Here is a 19,760-nt window from a genome sequence, read left to right as displayed (position 1 = left end):
GAAGCCTCTCGAGGCATTGGTGACAAAACTCACATTATATTTAACCAATGTTCAGCTATTTTAATGAATGTTCCCGTATTTAATTAAGTTCAGCTCTCTATTGAATGTTCAGTGGGCACTAATGTCACAGGGCCGGCGGTGGCGTTAACCCTCACTACTAGAAAACAGCCTTCTCTTATGTTCAACCGATACACACACTCAGGCCAGGGGAAATCGTTTGGAGGCACAGTGGGTTAGGAGTTTGTAGAGTACGTTTCCCTCAGCCTGGGTATGTGTGATTTATTTCCCCATTGCCCTGTTTGTCTGTGTGTGTGTGTTTCCTCTGCCTGCCCTCGTTCTGTTCCTTTGTAAGTGCGATGGTGGATAAAATGGATTATTCATGTCTGCCTTTAGTACCAGAACATGTGCAGGACAGGGGTGCGTGTGTGCTGGCACTTAGTTTGTGTGTGGGAATATAGTGTGTCTGTTTGTGTTACACTGAAGTCACTAAATAACCTTAAGTTCACAGTAAGCAAACCGGGTGGGGCTCTTGGGTGTAAATGCCCAAAATCCACTTGAACAACAGCACACTGAATGTGTCCTCTTTACTGGGTTGGGAACTGGTTTGTGTGCATGTTTGAGGAGTCCTGGGGATGTGTGTGTCAATGTGAAAGTGCCTTTTTTTTTACCCTCGTCTTTGTGGGGAGTTGTAATCCACTCACGCATGTCCTGAACGAAGAGCAGCAGCACTTAGAATGAAATAATCAAAATGTTTTAGTAGAAGACTGAATTATGAATCCTAGAGTTAATCTATTGTGACATTGCACTTTGATGTATAGGAAAAATTGTGTACTTGGCATGTAGCATTATAACATGTGAACAGGTGCATTTTAAGGGGTGTTGGCTTCTCTCTGAATGTGTCTAATAATTAAAGGAAATGGTTTTGTCTGTTAGTGTTGCTGTATCTGAAACTCCTGAGCTTCCTAAAGACGAGCTCTTATAGCCAAATGCATAGTATCGATGTTGTATTTATATTATAAATAAAAAAAAGGGAAGAAATTAACAAGTGCGTTTTGCATAGTCGATCCTTCATTATTGCCTTTTTTATCACCTGCTGGGTGTGGGGCCGGATGGAGATGTGCTACAGTTGGCCGTCTGAACCCTCAGTCTTAAGAAGCTTCCGAAAAGTGTGAAATCACCTCTTACACACACACATTAAGCTTTTTTTTCTACAGTCATTTTGGAATTAAACAGATAAATAAGTACAACTAAATAGAGGATGACATACCAGGAAAAAAACAAAACAAATTAAGCACTTCTGTTGACGTTAAACAAACACCAATGTTAACAAAAGTATACAAATTAAGCAAAGGCTTTTTCAGTACATTGCACCATTGTATCCCTGACGGGTAGGAAGTTGTCTGGCCTGTGATTGGAATAGAATCATGTCAGTTCACTGTGAGAAGGCCACACTGCGTCAGTGATGCATCTCTTTTGGTCTGGAACTGATTTTACAAAACAAACTAAAAGATTCCAATCATGATGCTCAACAGAACAAGCAGTTGGACCACGGGTTGAAGCCATTCTCTGAATTAAAACAAGCCAATGTTGAGGTTCTAATTATATTGCAAGTAGTAAAGCAAAAGGTCCTGGCCGCCCATATTAAGAAGCTAAAACCAATCAGAATGTTGCAACAATGTCACTGGAAGCTTTCCTAATGATTAGACAACTTGTTCATCCTGTCTATGGAACAATGCCTGGTCTCTCTGTTATAAAGTGACACGCACACACCCATCTACCCCTTATGGGGACACAGTCAGTTTATGATGTATATGAAGTAGGGCATCTCTCGCTCAGCCCTTGGAGCCAGGTTTGAGGGTGCTGAATGGTTTGGAGTTCCTCAGTGAGCCAGAGATCTCCTGCAGGAAGGCGGTGATGTGCGAGTCCTTCTCGGACTTCCTACCGTCGAAGATGACCACCAGGGTGAAGTGTGATTCCGGTCGGGTCAGGTAGTAAGTGCTCTGGACTTTGTCGTCATAGAAGTGTACCACCTTGTCCGGCGTGTTGAGCTCCGCCTCGAAGTCGCCCATCATCATGATGACGTTGGGCCAGTGCGTGAGCGGCCGCTCACCCCCGGGAAGGGACACCACGGCAGGGAACTGCTCCACCCCCTTGGGCGCCTCGCGGTACGAGTGCGGGTGGTGGTAGCCGTGGCCCTGGAAGCTGTCCAAGCCACGGTTGTCGAACACCAGCGACACGTTGTTGGCATCGTATTTGCGGATAAACAAACAGATCTTGCCGTGGTAATCGGGAGTCGTGCGTGCCGTCAGGGCCTTCATGTCTGCGGACACCGTCTGGCGGCTCAGCGCCTCATGGAAGTAGAAGCTGAATTTAGCAAGGAGCGCCCCCTGGAAGCGCTGCAGCCACACGTACAGGTGGGGTGGCTGCACGGCCTTCTGGGACTGGCCTCCGAACAGGTGCTTGCGGGTCTCCCTCTGGCGCTGGAAGAGCTGTCCCCAGGCGGTCAGCTTAGAGCTAGCCCCATGCAGGCTGAGCAGGGCGGGCAGGAAGTGCCACTCTGACACCTGGGCCTGGCAGCGCAGGAGCTGTGTCACCACATCCACCTCTGTCTGGAAGCCCCCCTCCAAGCGGCCCAGGATGGGGTGGTGGAATCTGGGAGGGAGGGGGGGGGATGGAGGGGGTCATTGGAGAGCAAGCTATTTCTAATATAAGGGAGAAATGCTGGTGGTGTCAGATGGCAGTCTAAAAACTGATCACACTGCACTACGAATCAATTGTGTTCACTATTCAGTAAGACCAATTATCCTAATGATAAATAGCCTTATTAGTACTAATGCTGACTAATATACTGTAAGAGATGGACTGTGGCAGTGGAACAGTATTGGATGTTTCTGGTGTTCTCTGATGCTAAGGATGTGGCGACTGTGTGTGGAGGTGCTGGCCCTGATTAGCAGTTAATATCCTGTGTAGTCTCAATGCTGATTACGTTCCATGGCTGTGTCGACTGCTGTGCGAGAGAGTCACCTTCACCCCTGACTGCACAACCACCCGTGTGTGCCAGATCGTGACTCACTGCAGTGTGAACTGCACCTCAGCCGCACAGTGGGCTTTTCTGTGTTGGGCTTGCTTTGGTTCCGGCTGAGCTAAATTTGATATCTGCTGATTTCAGCAGAAAGCTCCCCACCCCTCCCTCCCCTGTCATGCTCCACCACCCGCCCCTCCCCCCACAAACTCTTGCCGTCTCTTTTTTCCTGCAATTTCTCAGCCACACACACTATTACAGCCTGCACGCACAGCTGAGCTGAGACACATGACACGCCCCACACACCTGGAGCTGTATTTCTGCACCACGGCCTCGAGGGTGGCGACCAGCTCCTCAGAGTTGACGTTCTTCTGGCTGCCCAGCGCATGCATCTTCTCGTACAGGTCAGCCATCTCCATGCGGGCCTGGGTGAAGTGGCACAGCTGCTCCGACAGGTGAGACAGCAGGTCCTCCAGGTAGGGAGCGGAGCCTGGCTGGGCGTGGCGCCCCATGGTCACCACCTTCCTCAGCGCGTTGAACAGGGAGGTGTAGATGGTGCGGATGGAGTCCTTGCGGCTGAAGAACGACTGGCCGCCTGCAAGAGTGGGTTATGATCCTGATTAACATATTAGAGCAACGTAGAGAAAACAGTCCATGTTGGAAATTGTTGTTTGGGGAGCTATAGCCTAACGTAGCTGATGTAAAAACACACTAGAGCGGAATCCCAACAACCGTTTTTCAGGGGAAATGGAAGTTCGGTTAAATACTGTATCTGTGAAAACCGGAAACATCTGTTTTCAGCCGACCCCTCAGAGAGTGGGGTAGACACGATGTGCTGTCTTTTTGTTCGGTGGGTTTTATCTGAGGTTGACATCCAACGTTATGGTGCATTGCCACCACCTACTGTACTGTGGCTTTTAAACTAATTTCCTGTATCCCCTTCTCCCTCAAACTAGATCTCATCCTCTCTCTTACCCTCCGATTCTGCCCAGACTGGAGCAATACATGCTTAACTGTCTGTTTCCTGGCAATAATCACACTTTCCTGTTGGATGCTTTCCTATCACATTTAAGGACCTATTCAACCGGCTGTGTCCCACCTTTAATCTTGTAAAAATAGTCTCCCTTCCTGCTGTCCTCCCCTTCCCTGACATTCCTCTGTACTTGAAATAAATGCCTGCCCTTAGTATCTATTCCACTACTCCTGCCATCGCTGCACCATCACTGTCCATATCAGGCTTTTTTTTTACCTCTGCTGTGCTCATTGAAACTACAACATAAAACATCCCTACTACAAAGTGCTTGTTTAGCCAGTACATCAACTGCCTCGTTCCCCTCCAACCTCACATGGGCTGGGACACAAGTAAATATTATCTGTATAACCATCGGTCTTATCCTGCCATGGGTTTGTAGTACCTCAAAGCAGGTCTTGTCTGCTACGTGAGCTACATGATTGACTTCCTCCACACACTTCAAGTCCAACGCTATGGCCATCAGCTCCTCCGTATATACCGCCAGATGATCTGTACATACGTTTCCTGACCCCCCCCCCCCCATTCCCGCACTACAAATTCTGACCCAGTGCATCCTGTCCTTGGATCTTTCGAACCATCTGTGTAAATGGCCACAAAATCCTGACACACAGTATCCAGACATCTCTTGAACAAATCAGATGGAACAACACGCTTCATATCTTTCTATAGTCTCTCCAACACTTCTTGATCAACTACTGGAGCCGGGAGTAGCCATGGTGGATTTACAGGAATAGCTAACGTTGGAATAAACTCCCCTCCATACAGTCCCATCTCCCCTTGCCTGGGTATTACCCAACCAAAGTTCATATTCTGTCCTCGCTCATGTTCCCAGCATGCCTGTAAAATCCCTTTTGAGCCACCCCATGTCCCTGTAGGTTGACCCAATAATTAATTGCCAGCTGCGGTCTCCTAATCTGCAATGGCATATCCCCCATCTCCACCTGTAGCGCAGCCACTGGGGACGTCCGAAAAACACACCACTACATAGAGTCCTTGTCCCTGTATGACATCTAGCCTTTCCAAGGAGGTCCGAGCTGCCGAACCATACTCTACACTGCCATAGTCTATTACAGATAGGATCAATCCAACATACACAGTCCTCAATGAGGAATGCCCAGCCCCCCACTCCTTCCCCGTCAGACAGCGCATCACTTTTCGCACCTTCTTACTTTCCCACCACGCTATCAATGTATTCTGCCCAGGTCAGTCTCGTGTCAAAGTACACCCAAAGGAACCGGAAGGACCCCATCCTCTACAAGTTTTTTTCATATGACCTCAAACATACCACATCTCCTGGTAAAGTGAGTTCTCTACAGAGAACCTGAATCATCACATAAATGCCCACCGCTCTACCTTATTGCTTCATGTACCTTGCTGGCTATGTATGGCACATTTCTTCCCCATCATCTGAAAATAACGAACTCCCAATATCCGACCATACCTGAGAGTAAACATCATTGACCATAATTGAGAACAGAGGTCTAATCACACTCCCCTGCTGTGTACCGTTATCTACCAGGTAGCTGCTTGATAGAGAATTCCCCACCCTCACCTGGATAGACCTTCCAAACAGGAAATCCTTGATCCAGTTGTACGTTTTTCCTCCTACCCCCATAATATCGACGTGATATTAGCTGCTGAATACACAAGTCATACAAATGTGGGCTTGTATCGCCACCTGCTGTTAGAAACCTACACTTCAACGTTCTATTATGGAACGTGACTTTCTAGCCTGGATAATAACGCCATGGTGATACTCGTCCCACACCATAAAGTGGCGTCATCAATTCAACTAGTTGACTGAATAGGCATCAACTCACCACGTAGCGTATTCTTAATGTTTGTCCATAGGCTACCAGAGTGAGGACAGACATTACACGTAATAAACGTGGTGAGTGAAAAACTTAAAATAGCCCACCATAGTAGGGAACCTGGTATCTTATTCTGCCGCTATACAACTTCGTATGCGTTGTTTGTTGACAACCTTGTTATTTACGACGTTTTTGAAACAGATTCCAAGTTGGAAAGTCCCACACATTATTCCCACCCTTGTAACAGGTTACAGTAATTGCACTGAGGAGTGTCATTTCGCCACACGAATGAGTTTTGTAGTGAAACAAAAAAATCATTTTCTGTTCGTGCGTGTTTACATGGGGTACTTTTTACCCAGCTTTTGTCCCAGGAACGCCATGTTGTGATAGGCCTTCTCCGCTGCAGAAAGGAGTGCGAAGGCGGCGAGGAGAGCGGCCCAAATGGCCCCTGCACTCTTGCTGCTGTCCTTCTCTTTCTCCACATAGTCCTTCGCCCGGTCGAACGAGAACATTCCGAGCTGCGTGAAGAAACTCTCCAGAATCGCCCTCTCACGTGGCACCGGCCGCAGTTCGTCCTCACTCGGAGCCTCCGTCATGCTTTTAGGGGAGCTAATACAGCAAGTTAGCTATTCGATTCACAAGTCATTGCCCTACTAAACTGGTCGCGCTACTGCTATCATGCTAGCTAGCCATCCATTTTTTAGCAACACCACTCTCGGCCCAATCTGTCAGAATGTATTGTTCATTTAGTACTGGCATAGAACAAACTAAATAAAATAAAAACATTATGCGTTAAATGTAAATGTGTCTACAAATGTAACTCTTTTTCCGTAGACGCCATCTTGGTTTCATATCACAATACTACAGCAAACAGCAAAGAAGTGACTGGCGGGACCGTGGGAAGTTGCAATCAACCTGTAGCGCCCTCTTCTGGCTTGGAGTGGTTCAAAACTACAAGTGGGAAGTTGCAATCAACCTGTAGCGCCCTCTTCTGGCTTGGAGTGGTTCAAAACTACAAGTAGATACAGAAACACACTTGAATGGAAATATGAAAATAAATAGTTTCATTCCATAATTTTCGTTGGATAGAGCTATGTTAATATTTAAGTACTTACCAAGTTGTAGGGAGTGTCATGTCATCCCTATGCCATAGGAATGAAACACCACCTGGATTTACCATTTATTTTCAAGTTCTGTTTTGTATGATGTAAAAATGTATTATTATTTTTAAACACCTGGATTTATCGTACAAAACATGCAAACAAACACTCAACGTAACACAATTTGGCTGTTAAAGTATCCTTGAACACCCTTCAGATTTGCTGGGGTGAGTGTTAAGCAGCATTTGACATGAACTATTATTGACTGATTTCAATAGTCTAGAAAAAAAAGTAATCTGCTAAAACCTTACACAGCACATTTTTGCCACACATGCAAAAAGAAGGTAAGGGTTATTGTTAAGGTTAGGGTAGGGACGTCCCAAGGGTACTGGATAGCACTGACCACTTTTTCATCTCACGCAGTTAATCAGTCACAGATGGATGAAGTAATCAGTGACCACAGACCCAGAGAGAGAGGGGAAAATTACACCACAACGACCAATAATATTTATCAATAGTATAATATAGGGGCTAAAACTGATTGTGTGCCATATTGGTAACATATTACTGAAAATAGAATGCTTGATATTTAGAATCGGAAAACTTTCCACTTTTATCCACAACGGGGCGACAATCGACATTGCATTTCTGTGATGCTCTGAATTGAACTCGATCGCCCCTGCGTGGAGAAAAGTAGAACTACTAGCACTGACAATCTGTTGCTGGTTTTCTGCTTCCGCCTTCTCATCCGCAAATGAGAGAGGCACCAACAATGTCCAGCTACTCCAGAGTAATTCATCATGCCACCAGTATATTATGCAGCAACAAGGGTTCCCTGGCCCTCCAGCAATTGCACAGGAAAGTATTCCAGCGTGTTGAAATAACTGAGGACGACTTTTGGTACATCGTGAAGAAGTGTTCTCGGTTTGTTGCGGTGCGGAACCGAGAGAGGACGGACGAATGGGGAACTGACTGTGTGATTGTCGCCAAAACGTCGCTGCGACTGTGTAAAAATTACACAAAACAAGATTGCAGAGATTGCCAGGAGCTTCACCTTTGCAAATATTTTGTTTATGGAAACTGTAGATTTGGGAAAGGCAGGTAAGAGAAACCACGACCGTGGTGAGTAGTTTTTGCTAGGTTGAAGAGGGGAGTGGCTAGCTCGCAGCAGCATAGCATATATGAGATAGCCATCACGCCCCCTTTTATTCTGTATTGATCAATCTGGACAAATAACACCTGCATCCTCTAGTCTAGTCCACTAATGTATGTAAAACTTGTGTTAGCACATGTATTAATATCATCAGGTATATTATAAATACAACATATTGCCATATGATGCAGAATTGCCTATTTGCTTAGATTCCTTGATTTGGAACAAGGCATATCATGATCATGAGTTTTCAGTAGCCAACATAAAAACAAAATGATGCTTGATGTCTTTATGGTACACTCCTGTCTGTTTACCTACTCTACTCCGGTCTGTGTGTGTTGTGTGTGCTGTTCTCTCTCTGTAGGAAGCAGTGTAAGTTCTCCCATGACGTGCGTTCAGAGCATAACTACACGCTCCTGAGGGAGTGCACTCTGCATGAGCTGCACGAGGATGATCTGTTCCTGTTACTGCTGCAGAATGATCCCACCCTGCTGCCGGAGGTAACACATACACACATACACCAACAGATTGCAGCCCAAATCAATGCTTCACAGAAACGCGCACAAAATAAAGCACAAGCCGCTCCACTACAGACTAGAGCCCCACTACACACCTGGATGGAGCCTTTACCAGGGCCTGGCGGTCTCCATTAAGAAATGAGCCCAGTTCCAATCCCTAGCACCTCTCCCTAAGCCCTTGTAGACTTCCATATACCCTTTCACCCTTAGATGAATACAGTAGAAAGGAAATGCTGTGTCTCATGCTCTCTTTGTGTGTGAATTTGTCTGTCTTGCTCCATGAAGTCTTGCTCCTTTAAGTAAAATGTGGGACGTTTCTGCATTACAGGTTTCTGCCCTCAGGGAGTGTAGCAGTGTTCTGAGTGCTCTTTGTGTACGAGCTCATGGGTAGAAGGCGTAGACCTCTATTTTTCTCTCTCACTCTTTTTTTTATCTCTCTCTCATTCTATCTCCCCAAAGAGGGGAGGACAGGAGTAGCTTACATCCTGGCATTCCAGAGAAGAGAATTCTGGACAAGTCTATAGGCAGGTTCAGTGCCAGTGAGAAGTGAATCCTGCACACTGATTGGACGATACCGCTCCAAACTAGATGCACCCGTAATCTGATTGGACAACTATACGGAGGCCTTGGAGAGACAGTCAAGTTTCTCAAAAAGGAAAAGGAAAAAAACGCGTGTTCAGTTTTCCGAGAGTAATGTTGGCTCATCCAGTCTTAACAAATATCACAAGTAAATCGATGAAAAGGTTGAAAAGACAAAATAAAAAAACTCTACGAATACCATCACGTTCAGCCTAAAGCCCAGTGTGGGTGAAGAGTGATCTGAGATGAAGACAAGCCACCTTGAACCTGTGGGACTTCTTGTGTGTAAAAAAAAAAAAAAGAAAAAGAAAAGAAAAGAACAAAAAAGAACAAAAAAAAGAGCAAACAAAGATGTTATATTTTTTTAAAGAATAATAAAAAATGGAAATATAAAAACTTACGCTGTTGATGTGGGTTTGTCCCCAGGAAGTATTCATTACCCAGAGAGGTAAAGTAGAACTTCTTGGTGTGTGAGGTTAGATCATTTTTTTGCCGGTGACCATGTAAGCCTTCTAAAGGCAACTGCTTGACCCAGCCCCTCTGGTTGGCTATGTGTGACTGCATTTCCACGATGATTGTCTCTAACGTTGTTGCCGTGTGTTCCTGACGTCAGGTGTGCTCTCACTACAACAAGGGCTCCGGGCCCCACGGCGCATGTACCTTCAGGGACAGCTGCACCAAGGTGCACATGTGCATGCACTTTGTGCATGATGACTGCATGTTCGGGCCCAAGTGCAAGAGGCAGCATGTCATCGACCAGCATGGCCGCCGCATGCTGGAGGAGAGGGGCCTTAGCGGTGACATCATCAACGACCTTCCCTTCGTCTACCAGAACCTCCACCGCCTCAACACACCCACTACACCCTACACTGCTAAAGGTACGTAAATCCCTCACCTGGAGTGTGTGTGTGTGTGTTCTTTTGGCTTGATCTGCAGTATATGTGCATAATCCCTCTGTATATGTGTGTTTCAGAGCGTGTAGGTGAGCTGGTCTCCAGTCCTGTGGTCAAGAAAGAGGACAGGAAGGAGATTTGTCTGCATTTCATACGCAAGAACTGTAGATTCCAGGGTGAGCTCTCTTCTCCTCGATATTTATTTATTAAATATTCATTTATTTTTGCCTGTTCAAATTGTATTTGTCACATGCGTCGAATACAACAGGCTACCCCCTCCCTCCAGGCTATGAAACTATGAAAAAGTGTTAAAGGAATCAAAATATATTTTTATATTTGAGATTCTTCAAAGTAGCCACCCTTTGTCTTGATGACAGTTTTGCACAGTCTTGGCATTCTCTCAACCAGCTTCATGAGGTAGTCACCTGGAATGCATTTCAATTAACAGGTGTGCCTTGTTAATTTGTGGAATTTATTTTCTTCTTAATGTGTTTGAGCCAATCAGATGTGTTGTGATAAGGTAGAGGTGGTATACAGAAGATAGCCCTATTTTGTAAAAGACCAAGTCCATATTATGTCAAGAACAGCTCAAAAATGCAAAGAGAAACAGAAAATGCCATGAAGCGCTATGATGAAACTGGCTCTCATGAGGACTGCCACAGGAAAGGAATACCCAGAGTTAACTCTGCTGCAGAGGATAAGTCCAGTAGAGTTAACTGCACCGCAGATTGCAGCCTAAATAAATGCTTCACTGAGTTCAAGTAACAGTCATAACTCAACATCAACTGTTCAGAGGAGACTGCGTGAATCTGGCCTTCATGGTCAAATTGCTACAAAGAAACCACTACTAAAGGACACTAAGAAGAGACATGAAACGTGAGCAATGGACATTAGACCGGTGGAAATCTGTCCTTTGGTCTGATGAGTCCAAATGAGATTTTTAGTTCCAGCTGCCTTGTCTTTGTGAGACAGAGTAGGTGAACGGATTATCTCCACGTGTGGTTCCCACCGTGAAGCATAGAGCAGGTGGTGTGATGGTATGGGGGTGCTTTGCTGGTGACACTGTTGGTGAATTATTTACACACTTAACCAGCATGGCTACCACATCGTTCTGCAGCGATACGCTATCCCATCTGGTTCGCGCTTAGGGGGACTATCATTTGTTTTTCAACAGGACAATGACTCAATAACACCTCCAGGCTGTGTAAGGGCTATTTGACCAAGAAGGAGAGTGATGGAGTGCTGCATCAGATGACCTGGCCTCCACAATCACCCAACCTCAACCCAATTGAGATGGTTTGGGATGAGTTGGACTGTAGAGTGAAGGAAAAGCAGCCAACAAGTGCTCAGCATATGTGGGAACTCCTTCAAGACTGTTGGAAAAGCATTCATCATGAAGCTGGTTGAGAGAATGCCAAGAGTGTGCAAAGGGTGGCTACTTTGAACAATCTAAAATAGATTTTGATTTGTTTAACACTTGGCTACTACATGATTCCATATGTGTTATTTCCTAGTTTTGATGTCTTCATTATTATTCTACAATGTAGAAAATAGTTTAAAAAAAATATAAAGAAGAACCCTTGAATGAGTAGGTGTGTCCAAACTTTTGTCTTGTACTGTAGGAAGGGATAAAGTGACTGCGTAGATAATTACCAGTGAGTAGCAGCAGTGTAAAAGCAAAGGGAGGGGAGGGGGGGCTCAATGTAAATAGTCTGGGTGGCCGTTTGATTAATTGTTCACAGTCTTATAGCTTCGGGGTAGAAGCTGTTAAGGGGCCTTTTGGACCTAGACTTGGCGCTCCCCTTTTGGTATATTTTCTATGCTTTTGGTATGTTTGGTTGTGGTTCTTTTGTGCTTGTTTGTGTAATGTGTTTGTGTGCCCAGACCAGTGTATCCGTGTGCATTTTAACTTGCCCTATAAGTGGGAGGTGTTTGATGGGAACGGCTGGATACGCCTGCATCACACTGAGGACATCGAGAGAGCCTTCTGTGACCCCCGGAACACACACAGGTCAGGGTTCACCACTGCCCACTAAAGTTGAAAGTGGACTCTTCCGCACCTTTCAAACCAAGACATTTTCCCTCCAACTTTAGCATCCTGCTAACTTTTATTTCCGTGAACCAACCTAGTCATGATTGCGGTAAAATTCTGCCTACGGCTTAGTATGAAATTTCGCCGTAATGCACTATGCTCTTTAAAGGGAAATTCCACCCAAAACACCTGTATTTTTGTATTTTGAAAGTTCTATATCTTAACCTGATTGCTGACATGCAAAACAATTTTGGACTACATCAACAATGGACTAATGAAACAAATACCAAAATATAGTTTTTCTTTAAGCTCTTGATGGTATCTCGGCAGCGCCCTTACTACTCTCCTCCTAGCCGTTCCAAACTTTGCGAGGCATGTCTCTTCACCCATCTCTTCACCTAGCACATTAACTGTTTTCTTAACCGCACCAGTCATAAATAATTACTTTGGGGATAAATATCACTGAATGATGCACATATTGGAATAAAGTAGGCTAACTCAATTGAAGGCATCAAATCGTTGCTTACTGAAACTCCGGAAGTCATCATTGTTATAATACATTTGAAGCGTAGCCTTACCTGTGTGTGATCAACTATTTTAGCACCGTTTTGCGCTGCTTTGAGACAAGTGTGGGGCCTCTTGATAATTCAATCAAAGTCAGAGTGTTATTTTCACTGAATCTCCATTTGGATGTTTGTTAGGCTACAATTAGGATGTGGAAATGTTAGCGAAGTTGAGGTGAGTGCTGCTCATGATCGTCTTGTCGAGTTGGCTCATGTATTGACACTGATCAGAACATTTTGACAGTATGTTATGTGGATTATTTTGCTCTTCACTTGCAGTTGTTTAGTAGCCTAGTCCTATCTGACCAAAAGATTGGGACTTGTCTTAATCAATGTGATTTTCTTTCACTGAATCTCCGTCTGTAGGATGTATTTGGTTAATTCTCTGTCTGGGAAAATAAGTAGAGGTGGTATAGCTCATCTATTTGTTCGCCCATCTATCACTGATAGAAACATTTAGCATGCAATAATGTAGCCTAAATCAAATATAGACCTAACTCCAAAAGCCTGCAGAAGTTGTGAAATATGAACACGAGACATGCTTTTTAAAATATAGATTGCTACTTTTTTCAGTCGGTTTCATGATAAAGATTCTCTCAATCTAAGACCCTACGCCTGCTCCGTAACAAAGCGGAGTGAGGGTAGGAAAGTGATGAAACGTGGATTTAAAAAAATAAATTTAAAAAGCATGGGCTTACCTTGGGCTCTGTTTCAAAATAAAACTTTTTATATGACAGCGGTTCCACACTTTGCCATGACGCAAGTTGTGTGGGACAAATATTCTTTGTAATTTAAACGTTCGTCCCCTACTATAAAATACAATGAACAAAAATGTGACCGACAACCTCGATTCGGTCTTATGTAGCAAAATTTAAAATAGCGTTTTTTTATTACATTGGATAAAAGTAGAGACTCAGAGCCACAAAATTGTAAATCTTACACTGCAGTGGAGGAACAATGGGGATAGTACTTCTGTTTCAAAAGTTGATAAACTTGTAACCTCACTTTTGAGAAAATGTCCCTTGAATGTTTTGGTACACCTTTTTCTTTGTCTATTGTTCACACCCTCTTAAGCCATAGCCATACAACAAACAGATTACCGACCATTTCGAATCTCACCATACCTTCTCTGCTATGCAATCTGGTTTCAGAGCTGGTCATGGGTGCACCTCAGCCACGCTCAAGGTCCTAAACGATATCTTAACCGCCATCGATAAGAAATATTACTGTGCAGCCGTATTCATTGATCTGGCCAAGGCTTTCGACTCTGTCAATCACCACATTCTCATCGGCAGACTCGACAGCCTTGGTTTCTCAAATGATTGCCTCGCCTGGTTCACCAACTACTTCTCTGATAGAGTTCAGTGTGTCAAATCGGAGGGTCTGCTGTCCGGATCTCTGGCAGTCTCTATGGGGGTGCCACAGGGTTCAATTCTTGGACCGACTCTCTTCTCTGTATACATCAATGAGGTCGCTGTTGCTGCTGGTGAGTCTCTGATCCACCTCTACGCAGACGACACCATTCTGTATACTTCTGGATCCTTCTTTGGACATTGTGTTAACAACCCTCCAGGCAAGCTTCAATGCCATACAACTCTCCTTCCATGGCCTCCAATTGCTCTTAAATACAAGTAAAACTAAATGCATGCTCTTCAACCGATCGCTACCCGCACCTACCCGCCTGTCCAACATCACTACTCTGGACGGCTCTGACTTAGAATACGTGGACAACTACAAATACTTAGGTGTCTGGTTAGACTGTAAACTCTCCTTCCAGACCCATATCAAACATCTCCAATCCAAAGTTAAATCTAGAATTGGCTTCCTATTTCACAACAAAGCATCCTTCACTCATGTTGCCAAACATACCCTTGTAAAACTGACCATCCTACCAATCCTCGACTTTGGCGATGTCATTTACAAAATAGCCTCCAATACCCTACTCAACAAATTGGATGCAGTCTATCACAGTGCAATCCGTTTTGTCGCCAAAGCCCCATATACTACCCACCATTGCGACCAGTATGCTCTCGTTGGCTGGCCCTCGCTTCATACTCGTCGCCAAACCCACTGGCTCCATGTCATCTACAAGACCCTGCTAGGTAAAGTCCACCCTTATCTCAGCTCGCTGGTCACCATAGCATCTCCCACCTGTAGCACACGCTCCAGCAGGTATCTCTCTAGTCACCCCCAAAACCAATTCTTTCTTTGGCCGCCTCTCCTTCCAGTTCTCTGCTGCCAATGACTAGAACGAACTACAAAAATCTCTGAAACTGGAAACACTTATCTCCCTCACTAGCTTTAAGCACCAACTGTCAGAGCAGCTCACAGATTACTGCACCTGTACATAGCCCACCTATAATTTAGCCCAAACAACTACCTCTTTCCCTACTGTATTTCATTTATTTATTTATTTATTTTGCTCCTTTACACCCCATTATTTTTATTTCTACTTTGCACATTCTTCCATTGCAAATCTACCATTCCAGTGTTTTACTTGCTATATTGTATTTACTTTGCCACCATGGCCTTTTTTTGCCTTTACCTCCCTTATCTCACCTCATTTGCTCACATCGTATATAGACTTCTTTATACTGTATTATTGACTGTATGTTTGTTTTACTCCATGTGTAACTCTGTGTCGTTGTATGTGTCGAACTGCTTTGCTTTATCTTGGCCAGGTCGCAATTGTAAATGAGAACTTGTTCTCAACTTGCCTACCTGGTTAAATAAAGGTGAAATAAAAATAAATAAATAGCCCCACCCATCTCTTTTTAATGATTCACATGTGAAGCCATGTGAGTAAGCAGTGTAGTAAACAACCAAAGATGAAGACTAAAAGTGGTGAAAGTAGTGGCCTACAATAAAGGAAAAACTCCAGGTGAAATACACTTTATTTAGTCCTTGGCCTATATCCTAATCTGACTTTGGTGCAGGTCATGTTGTTATTCACATTACCGTCTCTGGCAAACACACACTATATCAAATAAAAGCAAAGTATATTTGTCACAGGCACAGGATATAGAAGGTGTCAACGGTAAAGTGAAATGGTTGTCAAAAATAATGTATAAATATTTTATAATTATTAAATGATGCTTACCCAGACAGACACACTTGTCTAAATTGATGGGTCATGTGAAACAAATGCTATAACCACCTGCCAGCCACATCTGCCTAATTGGATTGGTCACTATTGTCTAGACATGTTCATGAAATATAATAAATAGATGGTCGTAATCACACCCAGACACACCTGGCTAAGTTGCTGGGTCATGTAATCTGGCAAAGTGGAGTCTTTTTGTTTAGACATGTAGCAACAAATGAACCATAATCCCAACCCATACCGCTAGCATTACAAACTGATTGTCATAGCTAGCCACCATGCATGAAATGCTGTAGTATGAACCTGCAGGTAGCTAAAGCTTACCAACTAGGTTCAATGTTCGCTTGCTAACATTAAGCTACAACTATCAATGCAAATGGCTTTCTGAGATACGAGTAGTATTAGTACACAGATCATACTTGTAACATTAGCTATCGAGCCAGCAAGCTACTGTTCCCTAGCTAGCTAACAGTACGCTTTAACTTGCAATGAAAATGACTTTGACAAAATTTGAAATGTACAGTATAATATCTAAAAATGAAGCTAGATTCTTACCCGTATACATGGATGAACGCTTCACGGCAGACTGGAACCCCTTTTTACTCCGTTACAACTTGTTTGGCCCCCGTTGTGTCAAGTCACTCCAGTTCACACTAACCGTGTGCAGAAAGTCGTCCATCACAACTTTTCCCTCTGATATTTGTCGATAGCGCCTGCTAAATTGGTTAACTTGTATGCTCTCGGTCACTGGCCTTCGCTTCATATTCGTCGCCAAACCCACTGGCTCCAGGTCATCTATAAGTCTTTGCTAGGTAAAGCCCCACCTTTATCTCAGCTCACTGGTCACCATAGCAGTACCCACCCAAAGCACGCGCTCCAGGGTGGGTACTGGTCACTGGTCACTCACAAAGCCAATTCCTTCTTTGTCCGCCTTTCCTTCAAGTTCTCTGCCACCAATGACTGGAACGAATTGCAAAAAACACTGAAGCTGGAGACTCATATCTCCCTCACTAACTTTAAGTATCAGCTGTCAGAGCAGCTCACAGATCACTGCACCTGTACATAGCCCATCTGTAAATAGCCCATCCAACTACCTCATCCTGTTGTTTTTTTGTTTTTTTTTGCTCCTTTGCACCCCAGTATCTCTACTTGCACATTCATCTTTTGCACATCTATCACTCCAGTGTTTAATTGCTAAATTGTAATTAATTTGCCACTATGGCCTATTTATTGCCTACCTCCCTTATCTTACCTCATTTGCACACACTGTATATAGACTTTTTCTCTATTGTGTTATTGATTGTTTTTTTGTGTAACTCTGTGTTGTTGTTTGTGTCGCACTGCTTTGCTTTATCTTGGCCAGTCGCAGTTGTAAATGAGAACTTGTTCTCAACTAGCCTACCTGGTTAAATAAAGGTGAAATAAAAATAAAATAAATTCAGGGCACTAAAGTTTTCGAGAGCAGTAGCAACACTTTTGCAGTTCTCCATTGATAACGTTATATCTTTCAAAAAAAGCTGCAGTAACAAGGATCATTTACACATACTGAGCAGCTCACGTTATAGACCGAAGCATGCGAAATCGAAAACTGTGATTTATTTTTTAAATTATTGAACTTTAACCGAACTTACCTCAAAAAGTACTAATCGCTTACCACTAGTCGTATCCTAAACCTATCGATGTTCCATTTAGCTGGGTGAATGGAATATGAATGACAGTCATCCAATATGGTGTAATAGAAATAAAGCCCTGCTCATGAAGTAAAAAAAACGTCCTCCCTCATCTTAAACGGCATCGACCACCACTGACGTCCCCCCATATCGGCCCACATGCACTCTCTCTCTCTTCAACTTGCCGGCATGCGCACGCGAGATATACAGGGCTTATCCAAGCAAGAATGTGGTAAAAATAGAACGGTATGAACTGGGTTCTAATAAACATTAGCAGATTTTTCTTTTACAGGCAACATACCGTAAGTCTGACTGTAAAATTAAAACAATCCATGAATGTCTCTCTCTCTCTCTCTCTCTCTCTCTCAGTCCGGGCTCTCGGCCAGTAGACTTCCTAACGATGACACAGGAGTCAGACCCCGTGCGGCGCCTGTCCACGGTTTCCTCGGTAACAAAGCCAGCTCACTACATCCTGACCACTGAGTGGCTGTGGTACTACAAGGGCGACCACGAGAACTGGATTGAGTTTGGAAGACCCGTGAGTCTGGAGGGAGAAGGGGAGGCATTGAGTTTTGTGGTGGTTGTTTTGTGGTTGAGATATGGTTGTGAGGATTCAGTGATGTTAAGTTGTATTGGTGCTGTTATGGTTTAAGAGCATTCATTATTGATAAGGGCCAAGATTCAATGCAAGGCGCTCTATAGAGCAGCACATTACTCTCGTTTTAATTTAGCATGAGCCGACATGCACAGCGTTTACCATGAATGCTATCTCCACGAATGTCGGGGAAATTACCATTAAATGGCGCATTGTCGGCAGTCCAGTGTGCTGCTCTATAAAACGCCTTGGATTGAATCCTAAAATATGTGCTGGTGTTGCGGTCAGGACGATAAACAGCGTACGACATCCCTCTCGTCCCGGGAGCTGGAAGAAGCGTACCTGGCAGACAGATCTGCTGAGGTCACCATTATGAAAGGTCACCGCAACTACTACCTCAGTTTTCAAGGTAAAGCCCTTGTTACACCCCCAACATGTGCCTGCACTGAAATAGCTGTGTAAGAAATGAACCTGATCAATATGTTTATATCAAAAACGTACAGGGACCAGGACGAGGAGTCATTCATCTTTGACCTCTCCCTTCTTTTTTTTATTGTACCCTTCCTTTCTCTACCCTACCCTCATTTCCTCTGCCCCTCTCCTCATCAACCTGTCCTCCACTTTCAAACCTTCCTGCAGACATGTACCAGCGGAACCCCAAACATAACACCAAGAGGAGGGTGCGTCGCCGACCACGCTTCATCTCCATCATGGAAGTGGAGAACAAGACTGGATCGTAGAGAGAGAGAAGGGAGAGAGAGAAGATAAATGGAAGGAATAAATGGGCAGATCTGTAGCTCTCTGAATGAATGGAGTACCTTTACTCTGGATCTGGTGAGTGGGGATAAATTGGACTGGCTGACAGTCACCCCAATACAACACAGTATGTAAATCACTCAATACCACAGGGATGACTACCAGGAAGAGCCAGCGACGGGAGGGCTGTGTGTTGATCGTTTCAAATAATGTTAGTGATATAATATGCATTTTGTTTGCAATCATTTTTTTTGGGGGGTTCATTGGGAAACCTGGTGCCCTCAACTGAAGTCTGTTTTTATGTTTCCTGTAAGCAAGTAATCAATATCTAGGTACAACTCATCTTTTATGTACAAACTGTCTGACTGTAGACAAATGAGGAAGTAAGTTTTTTTGTGTATATTTTAACATTTAGAATATCTATCAAGTTATGAGTTAATCGCTGTCTGTAGTATATAACTCTATTTCCTAGCATGCATCTCTATATTTGTGTGAAGATGTGATAATAAACTATAGACTGGTCTGCCATGTTTATTTGTGGAATAGTTTTGTCTATTTTATGTTATTTAAGACCATACTCAAACTATAATTTGCATGTATCCCCGTGTTTATCATAATTAATTACACAGAAACCTTATTTTGAAGATCATTTGGCCCTAATGTTCTACATGAAATCCATAATCCATAAAGATCCATGATTCACAAGGGCCTATGCCTTGCATCGAGCAGGACAAGTTAACCGGTATTTTGAGTGCTATTCTCCTAGACAATGACCAGGTATGTTGGCACACGCATTTGAGGAATGCTAGGGCTGTTGCAGAGAACGCTCTGCTGCAAAACCATCTAAGCGATGCGCGCCTCCCAATAATAAACCCAATTATAGCGTGCTCATGATTTGTGTGTGGAATCGAATGTAATTTTCGGGTATTATG

General features: G+C 43.9%; 2 protein-coding genes across 2 annotated transcripts; one reads left to right on the top strand and one right to left on the bottom strand.

The window, feature by feature from the left end:
• Window positions 1–989: 989 nt before the first annotated feature.
• LOC135514750 (KICSTOR subunit 2-like) lies at window positions 990–6,748 on the bottom strand. The gene is made up of 3 exons (XM_064938314.1): window positions 6,222–6,748; window positions 3,329–3,617; window positions 990–2,652 (listed from the first exon to the last, which is right to left on the bottom strand). Exons 1-3 carry the CDS (start codon window positions 6,460–6,462, stop codon window positions 1,833–1,835), a joined length of 1,350 nt encoding a protein of 449 aa, XP_064794386.1. The 5' UTR covers window positions 6,463–6,748; the 3' UTR covers window positions 990–1,832.
• A 936-nt stretch (window positions 6,749–7,684) lies between these two features.
• LOC135514748 (protein mono-ADP-ribosyltransferase PARP12-like) lies at window positions 7,685–19,356 on the top strand. Its single transcript, XM_064938311.1, has 8 exons — window positions 7,685–8,067; window positions 8,484–8,619; window positions 9,830–10,094; window positions 10,190–10,285; window positions 11,994–12,120; window positions 17,847–18,015; window positions 18,361–18,481; window positions 18,712–19,356. Exons 1-8 carry the CDS (start codon window positions 7,721–7,723, stop codon window positions 18,810–18,812), a joined length of 1,362 nt encoding a protein of 453 aa, XP_064794383.1. The 5' UTR covers window positions 7,685–7,720; the 3' UTR covers window positions 18,813–19,356.
• The last annotated feature ends 404 nt before the right edge of the window (window positions 19,357–19,760 follow it).

The sequence above is a fragment of the Oncorhynchus masou genome, chromosome 26 (genome assembly GCF_036934945.1).
Source record: "Oncorhynchus masou masou isolate Uvic2021 chromosome 26, UVic_Omas_1.1, whole genome shotgun sequence".
Classification (NCBI taxonomy): Eukaryota; Metazoa; Chordata; class Actinopteri; order Salmoniformes; family Salmonidae; genus Oncorhynchus; species Oncorhynchus masou.
This window is presented reverse-complemented; position numbering and strand designations above follow the sequence as displayed.

What these genes read in the sequence shown, in the direction of transcription:
- LOC135514750 (XM_064938314.1), bottom strand. Translation starts at nt 6,462, where the DNA reads ATGACGGAGGCTCCGAGTGAGGACGAACTGCGGCCGGTGCCACGTGAG. An exon ending in GTTCCTGGGACAAAAGCTGG is followed by an intron (nt 3,618 to 6,221) that starts GTAAAAAGTACC and finishes CCACTCTTGCAG; the next exon opens with GCGGCCAGTCGTTCTTCAGC. An exon ending in GTGCAGAAATACAGCTCCAG is followed by an intron (nt 2,653 to 3,328) that starts GTGTGTGGGGCG and finishes CCTCCCTCCCAG; the next exon opens with ATTCCACCACCCCATCCTGG.
- LOC135514748 (XM_064938311.1), top strand. Translation starts at nt 7,721, where the DNA reads ATGAGAGAGGCACCAACAATGTCCAGCTACTCCAGAGTAATTCATCAT. An exon ending in ATCCCACCCTGCTGCCGGAG is followed by an intron (nt 8,620 to 9,829) that starts GTAACACATACA and finishes TCCTGACGTCAG; the next exon opens with GTGTGCTCTCACTACAACAA. An exon ending in GGATTGAGTTTGGAAGACCC is followed by an intron (nt 18,016 to 18,360) that starts GTGAGTCTGGAG and finishes TGTTGCGGTCAG; the next exon opens with GACGATAAACAGCGTACGAC.